Source organism: Theobroma umbraticum, unplaced genomic scaffold (genome assembly GCF_002168275.2).
Source record: "Theobroma umbraticum cultivar Fairchild unplaced genomic scaffold, ASM216827v3 scaffold_56.0, whole genome shotgun sequence".
Lineage (NCBI taxonomy): Eukaryota > Viridiplantae > Streptophyta > Magnoliopsida > Malvales > Malvaceae > Theobroma > Theobroma umbraticum.
In genome coordinates this window covers 1,840,284-1,852,344 of record NW_018397256.1, presented here as the reverse complement: position 1 = coordinate 1,852,344, position 12,061 = coordinate 1,840,284, and the positions used below count along the sequence as shown (strand labels likewise).

General features: G+C 34.4%; 1 protein-coding gene across 5 annotated transcripts in view; it reads left to right on the top strand.

The window, feature by feature from the left end:
* Window positions 1-12,061, top strand: part of LOC110410391 (calcium-transporting ATPase 10, plasma membrane-type-like) — a 48,259-nt gene that overhangs the window by 26,247 nt on the left and 9,951 nt on the right. For all 5 annotated transcript variants that reach the window (XM_021420045.2, XM_021420047.2, XM_021420046.2 and 2 more), the window contains 20 exons: window positions 829-997; window positions 2,673-2,789; window positions 2,875-2,914; window positions 4,473-4,582; window positions 4,687-4,818; window positions 4,974-5,063; window positions 5,799-5,868; window positions 7,370-7,440; window positions 7,520-7,603; window positions 7,689-7,766; window positions 7,891-7,962; window positions 8,391-8,474; window positions 8,553-8,635; window positions 8,742-8,850; window positions 8,955-9,010; window positions 9,426-9,468; window positions 9,569-9,652; window positions 10,750-10,887; window positions 10,985-11,050; window positions 11,135-11,233. In XM_021420045.2, the coding sequence (XP_021275720.1) occupies window positions 833-997; window positions 2,673-2,789; window positions 2,875-2,914; window positions 4,473-4,582; window positions 4,687-4,818; window positions 4,974-5,063; window positions 5,799-5,868; window positions 7,370-7,440; window positions 7,520-7,603; window positions 7,689-7,766; window positions 7,891-7,962; window positions 8,391-8,474; window positions 8,553-8,635; window positions 8,742-8,850; window positions 8,955-9,010; window positions 9,426-9,468; window positions 9,569-9,652; window positions 10,750-10,887; window positions 10,985-11,050; window positions 11,135-11,233 (1,791 nt within the window). In that variant the 5' untranslated portion in view covers window positions 829-832. The remainder of the gene's footprint in view (window positions 1-828; window positions 998-2,672; window positions 2,790-2,874; window positions 2,915-4,472; window positions 4,583-4,686; window positions 4,819-4,973; window positions 5,064-5,798; window positions 5,869-7,369; window positions 7,441-7,519; window positions 7,604-7,688; window positions 7,767-7,890; window positions 7,963-8,390; window positions 8,475-8,552; window positions 8,636-8,741; window positions 8,851-8,954; window positions 9,011-9,425; window positions 9,469-9,568; window positions 9,653-10,749; window positions 10,888-10,984; window positions 11,051-11,134; window positions 11,234-12,061) is intronic.

Below are 12,061 nucleotides of genomic sequence, written 5' to 3'. Positions count from 1 at the left end.
CGCCATTTCTCTTTCTTTTTTTGTGTTTTTGTTTTCGTTATTCGATAAAAAGCCGTACGTGGTTGAACGGCTTGGCGGTTTGTCTTCTTCTCTTCTCGTCTATTGTTTAATAAACAGACGGTTGAAGTAAGTTATTGGAGGCGGTTTTCGGTGCGTAAATCAAAAGATTGCGTTTGTCACTGTCGACTGCTTCTTTTGATATATTATTATTAATTAATAAGAAAGAAAAAGAAAAAGAAATGGTTTGGAGTTGTGAGGCTGTGTCGGTTTTCTCGTGAGCGGTTTTCGGGAAAAAAAAAGAAGAGAAAACAGGGTAGTTTGCTCCTCGTAAAATATTACTTTTTATTCTCACTAAGTCGCAATGTTTCGAAGTTAATAAATACCCAATAGTGAAAGGGGAAGGCCAACCGGTAAACCTAGAACTTACCTTTAGTTGATGGGATGGGGTTTTCCAGTAATTAATTCTATTGTTGTTTGGAGCATAGGAAGAGAAGAGAAAAATCTCTAGTTTCTGTTATTCCTAAGCGCTGCAAGCAGACCAATATTGGTGTAGGCGAAAATAGTAGTAGGATTGAATTTTCAGAGGGCGAGAAATTGGAGATTTATTGACAAGAAGGATCCCCGCAGTCTCTCCTTTTTTGTCTTTATTCAAAGTCGCATAAGAGAAAGAGAGAGTGAGAGAGGGAAAAGTTTAGAGAGACGAATCGGTAAATCGAAGAGGCGGGAGCTTGAAATGAAAACTAAGTTTGTGTGAATATTGAATGAAAGATAATACTAGTGATAGTGAGAAATAGCGAATGACGGTGCCATCTCTCCTGCGACACACAGAGTGATGAGTAGCATATTCAAGGGGTCGCCATACCGGCGGCCGAATGACGTGGAGGCCGGAAGCAGCCGCTCCGCCCACTCCGACAACGAAGACGATGAGTTTTCTGCTGGTCCTTTTGACATCACCAGTACTAAGAACGCTCCCATCGACCGCCTCCGCGGGTGGAGGGTAATGCCCTAATTTCTCTCTCTTTTGTGTAAAAAATTTGTATATAGTCATTGCTTTGTTAAGTGATGCTGATTATTACTTTATGCTTTTGATTTTGATGGTCTTGGGCTACTAATTTTAGGCGTACGGAGAATAAATTAACACATTGCTTTGCCCCTTGATTAACTCTCTAATATTACTTCATAAAATAGTAATAAAAAAAAATAAAAAGAACAGATACGAGCTGCATAACCTTCCCTACTGCAAGGGTTTAATACCGCTTGGAGTTGTTCACGCAAATAAATCAAGAGGGAAACTAAATTTCCATTCTCTCATAAGCTTGTTCTTATCCCCTACCCTCAATTTCTTTCACTTTTGGTTTTTATTTCTTTTTTTTTCCTCTCTCTTTAACTCCTTTTTTTTGGGCCTTTTCCATTCGGTTCAATTCATAGAAGTTTTGATTGGTTTCACCTGTTTTGCTTTTTCTACTTGCTTTATGGTTTTTGCTTTTTTCTGATTAAAAAATGAACAAAAAAAAAAAGGAAATCATACAAAGCATTACAATTGATTAAAATGCAACACCAATTTTAGCATAAATATTCTGCATATTTGTATTTTGTTCTAAAAAATATATATTTTTAAATGTTAAAAATTTTCTTCACTTTGTAGTCTAACAACCTTTTAGCGTTTTTTTTTTGTTTGCTTTTGGAAGTGAATATGAAGTACTGAAAACAATAGCTAAAACGGTACCCTAATGAGTCAGCTTAGGAAGGCAAGTGAGATAGTTGTGTAAAAATTGGTTATATTTTTGCAAAATCAACTGTAGAAACAAGTAGCAATAGCAAGGATTTTCACCCAAGACAGCTTTGGACTCTTGGCCCGTTAGTTTTGGGATTTGTTTTTCATTTTACATCTCTACTTCTCCCCTGTATACAATCAATAAAATTTGGAAACCTGTGTTTTTTCTAATTTTCTAAAAGTAGACAGCTGTTTTAGGTTGTTTTTTTTTTTTTTTAACTAGAAAACAAGGCTTGTCAAATACCTTATTTTTTTAAATTGTAAAGAAAATGCAAGATTGACAAGGGAAACTAGTTTTCTGAAACTAAGTGAGCCCTAAAAATTGAGACACCCTCCCTAAAATACTCCATCTTCAAATAAATGAATCAAAGAAAAACCTCTTTAGCAACTAAGTAAGCCTACGGCTGTTTCAAAACAGTCAATTAATGCGATACTGTATCTGGCCCAATCCTGCTCCAGTAAACGTAAATGGCTGCTATTTTGCTTCTGCATCTAATATTTAAGTTTTATGATTTAGGTTTTTTTGATGTTTGCACTTCAGAATTTTATGTTTGCTTGGTCAAATAGATTTAGCTGCTCCCAATTTGTTTTCTAGTCCTCTTAGAATAATGTTGAGGTTAATAATCATGTTGGTTTTAACTTCTTTTTTATTTTTCTTTTAGGAAAATTCTTTGAACTAGATGCTTTTGAATAACACAATTTGTTGTCGCAAAATTTTATTTGAAAACTATCTACTATGTAGTAGAAATCTCCTAGTTGCTAGTGAGCATTGTCACTTGGTGGTTTGAGCCTCGTTGCTTTTTCTGATATAGTTGGGTTGCTAGTCTTTTCCTTATTTCTTAGAAAGTGATAATTCTCATAGGTTCTGAATGGTGACTTAATAAATTGTCTTTTGTAGCAAGCTGCACTGGTGCTGAATGCTTCTCGTCGATTTAGATATACCTTGGACTTGAAAAAGGAAGAACAGAAGAAGCACATTTTAAGAAAGATCAGAGCACATGCGCAAGCTATACGAGTATGCTATCCTTGATTGAGTAATGTTCTTTATGGGATTGAGGTTGAAGCTTTCTCCTCTAATTTTCTGTTTTTGGCTATATTAGGCTGCATATCTTTTCAAACAAGCCGGTGAACGAGTAAATGGTACTTATTCTGGTTATCTTATACTCAGCCCAGTAGAATGATTTGTAAGGATAGTGCTTTTGTTTTATAACTTTGGTTTGATATTCTATTGCTGCATCGTTGCCATGTCAGCAGGTTCATCCAATCGAGATTTTGCTATGTGTTGTCATGACTCTTTACTACCTTGCTTCATATTCTACCTGCATGTCTTTTTTCTTGTTTTTTTTTTCTTCTTTTTGGATTTGACTGAGAAAAGGAGAGAGATGATTTGGTCAAAAAAGAAAAAAAGAAAAAAAGAAATGCCAAAAATTCAAGGAAATTGATAATTGCGGTTAGGCGCACATATTAACTCTTTTGTTGATATTGTGTTTTAACTAGGCTTCAGGCTCATTAATTGCTATGTAGTTCACTTCAGATGTACCTCATTCGCAACATTACCCTTTAATATTCTTTGATATAGTTAGCAATTCAAATTCTTTAATATTTGGCGCAAATGAAAAAACTGCTTCTAAAATTGACCGTTTCTTATTCGCCTCTTAAAATAATTTAGATGTACCAAGTGCACTAAATAAGACGTAATGTTGATTGCTTTCTTTTTACATTCATAGTAAGCGTTGATTTTTAAAATATCTTTATACTTGTATGTTTATATAGAAATGTACTTATGAAATAAAAAAAACACCTATGTTTATCACAAAATAACTTAGATAATGTTTTAAAGTGCTCTGGGACATGAGTTAGCAAACCAAGACTATCCCCTTGATCCATGGCACAACTATGTCATGTACCCCATCCCCTAACCTGTAGATGATCTGAGACATGCTGCATTCTTGAAGACTATGGTTAGGATTGACTTTTTAATACCTATCTCTATAAAAGTCATTGTTGGTTTTTGTTGACACTTTGTTATTTCCTTTTTTTGATATCCAATACTATTAAATATCTAGTGTTGTCCAGTCTTTATAACTCTTTCTATTGTCTTGTTACATTTTGCGTACTTCTTGTTTCTCCAGAGATGCCATAGAGTTGAATTAGCCATTTAATTTGAGATAGTAATTGTTTGAGAAGGGTTAAATGAAAGCAGGGTTTATTGATCAAGTGAAATGATAATGCATTTGCAAATTTCACATCTAAGAAAAACTGCTGTCTTGATATTATATCATAATCATTAATGGATGTTCATATAAAACAACCTCTTGGACTAAATCCTACTAGCATAGCTTATATTTTTCTGTGGCCAAGCCTTTCCTTCAAACAAACTCTGCTGATCAATGCCTCTGTTTTTCTCCTTCTTTCATCTAGACTAGTATCTATATTAATGAATACCATGTGTAAAGCCATTGATCAAGTTGGTTTTGACGAACTTGAGCTTTTTATTAGCATCACATATAAGTTGATACTATCGTAGCTTTCTTTTAGGTAATGTATCTTATTATGTTGCATGTAATTTTTCACGAAAAATATGGTCTTTTAAGAATGTTGTATTATGTGTTTTACCCACTGCTTTTTGGTGGTGCAACTGCTTGTAAAAGCTTATTGTTTTGATTTAGATGTTTATCACAGTGCTTTGATTTTGCAGGGATTGCAATTCGACACCCACCTGCTGGCGGTGATTTTGGAATTGGACCAGACGAACTTGCTTCAGTGACTAGGGATCACAATCTTAATTTTCTGCAGGAATATGGAGGGGCAAGTCTATGGAAATAAAACTTGCTGATTAATATACATATATATGTTTTTTAATGATTTTTCACTTATCTTAGGTTTATATGTTTGTTGTGTTTTTAAATCAGGTTACTGAGCTGGCAGAGTGGCTGAAAACAAATTTGGAGAAAGGGGTTCATGGAGATGACACTGATTTACTGCAACGGAGGAATGCATTTGGTTCAAACACATACCCTCGGAAAAAAGGAAGAAGTTTTTGGGTACATCTCAGTTTCCATTTGTCTTTCTTTCTTTTATATTTTTTGGTTCCCTCCTGTTCATATTCTGTTTGTATGCTTAAAAATTTAATTTTTTTTTGTTTTTGTTCTGTGAATGGAATATTTATGATCCATTACCTTTACTATTTTGCACACAGAGGTTTGCCTGGGAAGCTTGCCAAGATCTTACTCTGATAATTTTGGTGGTAGCTGCTGTAGCTTCTCTGGCTTTGGGGATAAAGACAGAGGTGAGCTTTTTTATGCATGTTTAATTACATTGTATTTTTATTTTCATGAGCAAATGTTGCTTAGTTATTATTATAATTCTTTTCCTTTTTTCCTTTTGAGATGCAATAAAATTGTTTTTTATAATTTGATAATATTACTGTACTGATAAAAGGAACACTATGCACATGTAAGTAACACAATCCGAAGAGACATCTTTTGTTTCATAAAATCATAAGGAGGATATTCATAATACTGGTCTGTTGTGACACGACTTCATAGATTTATGTTATGTTCTTCGGTGATGACTTCATAGATTTATGTTATGTTCTTCTGTGATGTGTGACATGGTTTCTGAGGCTAGAATGTTGCGAGGTTGTAAGTATATATTCAACTAGTTATTAACATGAGGTCAGCACTTGGGTTTTTGGTTGGTTAACCTCACTTGTTTACATCATGAGGTCAGAACTGAAATTTTTGACCGGTGAATAGAAGTCTTTAATATAAATGTTCAAAGCATATTGTACATTTTCTCTGCTTTAAGTATGGGACTCAAGCAAATGCCAAAATTTCTTCAGGCAGGAGTATTGCATAATATCAATTTCTTTGTTGTGACCAACCAAATATGTACCCTCTACATCAGTTTTTTTGTTTGAAGTAGATGTTTTCTTCTTCAAGCTGTTTGTGTTGTTTTACGTAACTAGGCCTTTTAAATAAGAATTTTCAGTTTTCATATATGCTGTCCTTTACATTTTCAGGGTCCCGAGGAAGGCTGGTATGATGGGGGTAGCATAGCATTTGCAGTTATACTTGTTATTGTTGTGACAGGTACTGAACTGATTTTTTATAGTTGTTGCAGTTTTTTGCATAATACATAAAAAATGCACTTTTTTTGTTGTTAATCTTTCCCTTTGTCCTACTTGATTCTATTTAACTTCTCATTTTTGGAAGCATTGCTGGAAATTGTTGATTGAATCAATATATGTAATTTCAGTCAATAAATCCCTCTGGTGGATGAACCTAATACACAGATGCAGAAATTTTGCATTTTTCCTTTTAATTAGTAATATGTGATTACAAAGTTCATTTTTAGGTGTGCATTCTTTGCAATAAGGTTATTTCTGCATTCTTAAATCATTTTTGTAATTAGCTCAACTTTAAAGCTAAGCAAAAAGATTGTCCTTTTAGTGCTTAATTGACATGTGAAACAAGGCTAGTGTCTTGTACTGCAACTGTACCTTCCCAAAACCATGCAGTTTTGTGGTGCCAAGGCTACTTATAGTCAAGGACAGCCTTTCTTGTTCTTGTTTTCCTTTTGGGATATCTGTTTGCATGCCTCTGTTACAAACAAACCTGTGAACCCGACTCACACGATTCTTGTGTCACACACTTGGGCTACCATTGTGCCTGGAGTTTACTCCTAGTTTCCCAACAAGATAGATCACAATGCAGTGAAAAACTTGGGATATCACCAACCTGTTGGCAAGCCAAAACAGTGAGTGGCATGGGCTTCTACCCTATGTTAGTAACTCCTGTCCTGAATTATGCTGTATATTATACTTATTTGATTTTCTTTTCTTTGTTACGTAGGCTTTGAGTGACACAAATGGAAGTAATCTCTGGTCCTATGCACTCCATCATCTTCTTAGTAAGATTTGAACTTAAGAGTTAAAATGTTTTAGCTGCTAAGTAAAGCTAGGAGAAACTGAACCATGTGGAAAAACCACCCAACTTGACTTTAAAAGTCAATGACGAGAACCTGTCCTGACTCTTAATGCGAATAAATACAAACCCAGAGTGCCAACTCAAATATGAAATGACCCTAAATTTATTTTGAGCATAAAGCATATTCTTTTCTCATTTAAAATTTCAATTTAACTAGAATTGATGGTTATAATGATTATTCTTTTGGTACATGGGATTGCATAATGGGAGGTAACCCTCTCCCATCCCATAAATCCAATTCTGCCCTCTCAGGATTCAAACTTGAGACCTCCAAATTGGAGCCTCAAGTTCAAACAATTTGTGTGTTTCCCCTTGCTAAGCCTTGTTGGTAAGTGCATTTGATAATCAATATTCGTTAGTAAAGGTGTATGGCAATTGAAGTTTGCATTATCTTATATTATGGCTTATTTTACATCTTGTTTTTGAATTTTCATCCCCATCTTTTAAGTGTGGTTTGGTTGAGCATCAAGCCACAAATGTAGAAATAGAGTTTTTGTATTCTATTTTTTTAAAGTTCTTATTACTCCAATTTAACTGCTGATGTTGCTGCATGTTTTAATACTGGGTGTATAATTTTTTATATCTTGACTTTTTAAATCTGCAGCTATTAGTGACTATAAACAATCTCTTCAGTTCCAAAAACTAGATGAGGAGAAGAGAAACATACATTTGGAGGTAGGTTTGCTCTGGTTAACAATAGATATGATTATAAACAATATTCTTTTGGACTTTATGTTTGACTGCTACATGGCAGGTTGTTAGAGGAGGTAGAAGAGTTGAAATTTCGATATATGATATTGTTGTTGGTGATGTTGTACCCCTCAACATTGGTGATCAGGTATGTGGCTCTAGTTCATGCCTTTCACTTCTATTATTTTTTTAAATGCAGTATTTGGCTGGAATTTTTAAAATCTGCCTTTTAGGTCCCTGCTGATGGAATTTTAATCTCTGGTCACTCTCTGGCAATAGATGAATCTAGCATGACTGGAGAAAGTGATATTGTAAGCCTTAAAATCCTTAGTACTATTTAATGATATGCTTATTCTATGCATGCTTTCAAATTGCTATTTCATCTTGTTTCAAAAAAAAAAAAAGGAAGAAAATTGCTATTACACCTTGTTGCAGGTTCACAAAGATACCAAGCAACCATTTTTAATGTCTGGCTGCAAAGTGGCAGATGGAAGTGGCATTATGCTGGTAAATTTTAGGACTTGTCTTCTTTATTCTTGTACCTTCCCTTTATATCATTATATTGTGTATGCAGCAATCAGCCTGTTCAAACTTTTAGTAATCACTTTACACACTGTGTCTTAAAGGTATTAGAACTTAATATAATAAAATCTGCTGTTCCTCGCAACTAACTGCATTTGTGTATTTGGTGTGCATGGGCAACATTCTTAATACTCATCTACATTTTCACCAAAATCATTTAGGCTGCTTTTTTCACTGTTTTCCTTTGTAACAGATGCATATGATGTTCTCTTTTACTATCCTATATTTGTCTATTCACATTGATAACTTGTAGACTGTTACATTCTATTCTTGTTTCTGATAAACTGAAGTATGCACTCAAACCTTGTATCTGTTTATAGCTCAAATAAGTATTATCTCTGTTTAATTCCCAGGTAACTGGGGTCGGGGTTAATACTGAATGGGGTTTGCTCATGGCTAGTCTGTCAGAAGACACTGGTGAAGAAACGCCCTTGCAGGTTTCTGTTTCCCCATGATGGTAATTGATGAAGTTTTAGGCTTTACTTGTTATGTTTACCTCGATTTAATGTTTATAGGTACGTTTGAATGGAGTTGCGACTTTCATCGGTTTTGTTGGACTCAGTGTAGCTTTTGCAGTCTTGGTTGTCCTTTTAGTTAGGTAACTCAGATTTTGGCTTAGTGACAATCTTTTCATTCCTTCCCACTCTCTGTTTTTAAGACTCGTTGGCCATTTGATCTGACCTTAAAACTTTGGATTCACTCAGGTACTTCACTGGTCATACCATAGACGAAAGTGGAAAAAAGCAGTTTGTTGCGGGCAAGACTAGTGGGGGCGATGCTGTAGATGGAGCCATTAAGATTATCACTGTTGCAGTATGTGCTCCTTGTTTATCACCCTTTGTCCAAATGCATGTCTGTATGTGCACACGTAACTGGATATTTGTTTTGGTATGTATGACTAATATCGAATGATGTAGGTTACTATTGTGGTTGTTGCGGTGCCTGAAGGGCTTCCATTAGCTGTCACATTAACGTAAGTTTGCTTTATGTAAAAGTACTTTGAATTTCCAGAATTGCTTTGTTTCTCTAGTTGTAGTGTTTTTAATGTATACCTTAATTTTGGGTTGCATTTTTTCAGTTGTTCCTTATCTCTAGCCCACGTTTGTCAGCCCTCTTTTTTCTTCCCCATGTCAACCTGTCTCCTTTTGGTTTTGTTTATTTGTTTTACTTAAAATTGACTGGTAATAACTCATGGTGACACTTTGTTGTGTGAATGCCAAATATCTCTTCTTCCATCTTATCTGGCAGATGCTGCAGTTTATGACTTGTAATTGTGCATGCAAATAATATGTTCAAAATATTTTAATTTGGTCATGTAAATAATTCTCATTCATCTATTCCCCTTGCTGCTTTTTACCTATGATAATAACACAAGCATTACAATGCAGCCTTGCTTACTCAATGAAAAAAATGATGGCAGATAAAGCTCTGGTATGTATGATGAATTTTTTGTGCATCCTTAGACATTGATGTAAAATTGTTTCATGGGAACAAATGTGTTTCATGCTTCTTAATTGAAGTTGAAATGCAGGTGCGCAGGCTTTCTGCCTGTGAGACAATGGGTTCTGCCACAACAATTTGCAGTGATAAGACTGGAACCTTAACTTTGAATCAGGCAAGTAATAATGTGCTTTCTTTTAAAACATAAGGGATTTTCTGTTACTTTACTTTCTAGTTTAACTACTTGAAAAATATAAGAACATCATCCATCTTGAATCGTTCCCACTGTTTTCAAAATAAAAAAGAGATATGCTTTTATGTATTAATAATAATTAATAATCTGCAAATTGATGTGAATGTGTATTGCAGATTGATGTGGTGTGAGAAAAAGATAGTGCTCTTTAGGTAGTTTACAAGCGTAGTGTTTATAATTGTAGTGGGAAGAGGAAATTTTTATTATTTGTCAAAATCCGAAAATTAGAATAATGATGAAAGTATAATCAATATAGATTCTATATTGATTTGTTAAGTGACAATGTTGATATAATAAAGTTGCTTTTGGTTTTCCTGAAGCAATTAAATTTAGATTTTTTTTAACAAAATTAAAATTATTTTGAAGATGGAAACATACAAGTAAATTGATGATTGAAAATTTCAAGTTTACAACATCCACATTATTAGTTAACAAGTTGCACTTATTAAGGCATCAGCTCTCCTGATTTCTAAACCATTCAAATTGATTTATATTATGCAAATTAATTGACCAATGTAATCTTTTGTTTGTAATTTTAGATTATTAGACAATTGTTTCTCTCATTATAGTTTTAAGTCACCTAAATTCACAACAAATTCTCATAATTTGTAATTTATACTTTCAGTCAACTATTTAAATACATATCAATTAAACCTTTGAACCCATCATGATCAATCAAGTTCTTGAGTATATTCTAATACCACAATAGCAACAAAGTCTCTCCACTAGTAATAATTGATATATCAATAAAAAAAAGTAATAAAATGATGATGAAACAACTTTATCTTCAAAGTTGGGTGTTTGAAGCTAAAAGTAGAATTTAGAAACTTTACAACATTAAGAAATTAATTATAGAAATTCTAAGCCTAAAATCTAGAGGAGTTATAAAAAGATAGATGTCAGAGGTGGGATTGGGCTCAGATAGAAAGTTAGGGGAAGGGCCATAGTAATCTCTATCTCTTGCTCTGTGTGTGTGCGTGTGTGTGCCCATCCAATAATAAAGTTTATTTCCTGAACAGATGACAGTGGTTGAAGCGTATGTTGGTGGGAGAAAAATTGATCCTCCAGATAGCAGCTCAGAGTTACCTGATATGCTGACCTCATTACTTATTGAAGGTGTTGCAGTGAATGCAAATGGCAGTGTCTTTACCCCGGAGGTAGGTTTTAATAATTTATATTTTTGCTGAATCATATTTAATTAAGAAGAATTTTTAGTGAAATGCCTTTTCTGATCCCTATGGTTGCTTTCTTTAGGGAGGTGGAGATGTAGAGGTTTCTGGATCACCAACAGAAAAAGCAATTCTTAATTGGGCAATCAAGGTCACATATCTCACCTGATGTTATCTTCTTGTCATTGCTTATCTGTAGTTTTAATACTAATTTTTAGTCTTTGAATCTTTGTAGCTTGGTATGAATTTTGATGCTGTCAGGTCAGGATCTTCAATTGTTCATGTATTCCCTTTCAACTCGGAGAAAAAACGAGGCGGTGTTGCAATACGATTGGTAGTGTTACTATATTGTTAAGTTTAATAAGCAATTTTATCATAGTTCCATGTATTTCAGGCTGTAGCTGCATTTTAAATGTCTTTTTGTCTTGGTTTTTAAACAAGGATTATGATGTGGTCTGTTTCTGTTTGGTTTGCAAAAACACCTACCTTAGTTTTCTTGGCATTTTCTGTAGTTTGGCTGATGCAAGGAAATTTGGTCAACAGAAACATGTTTCCTAGTCAATTGAAATTGTGTAAGGAAACTTAGGAAAACCGAATTCTCAGTTCTCATTCAGGAATTTGTTTCGCTTAAAACAGATCACGCACAGTCTTCTGCCAAAAGAAAACTTGGGGCCCTCTCTCTTTCTGGTCTTCTGCTCTTGTGATTCACCAAAGAAATATGTTATCCGCTTCCTGCATTCTCTCATGATGCCTGCCTTTCACCAAAATTTGCTTCTTCTTCTTGTTTCTTCCTTGTATGAATCTTGTTTACTTTTTACTCATTCACTCTTTTGTTCTTTCTACTTTTGCTATTTCTTGTTTCTCTAGGCTGCCATGGCAGCTGTGCTTGCTTCTTTAGCCTCTTTCGTCAGTGATCCACCTTCTTTTTCCCTTTTGTTATGACAAATTTTTCTGTTGTTTATACAAAATCTCCTTTTGCTTTGACTTTTAATGTACGCCAGTGTTGTTAAGGTGCGCTAAGGCACAGTGCCTGCAAACAAAAGTGCCTCAAGACTCTTTTGGGTGAGGCACATTTAGTCAGGTGCACAAGTGTGCCTATTTTTAAGGCGGTAGGTGCAAGAAAAGCCCTCCTGATAGAAGTTCTCTTTCATTCTTTTTTCTC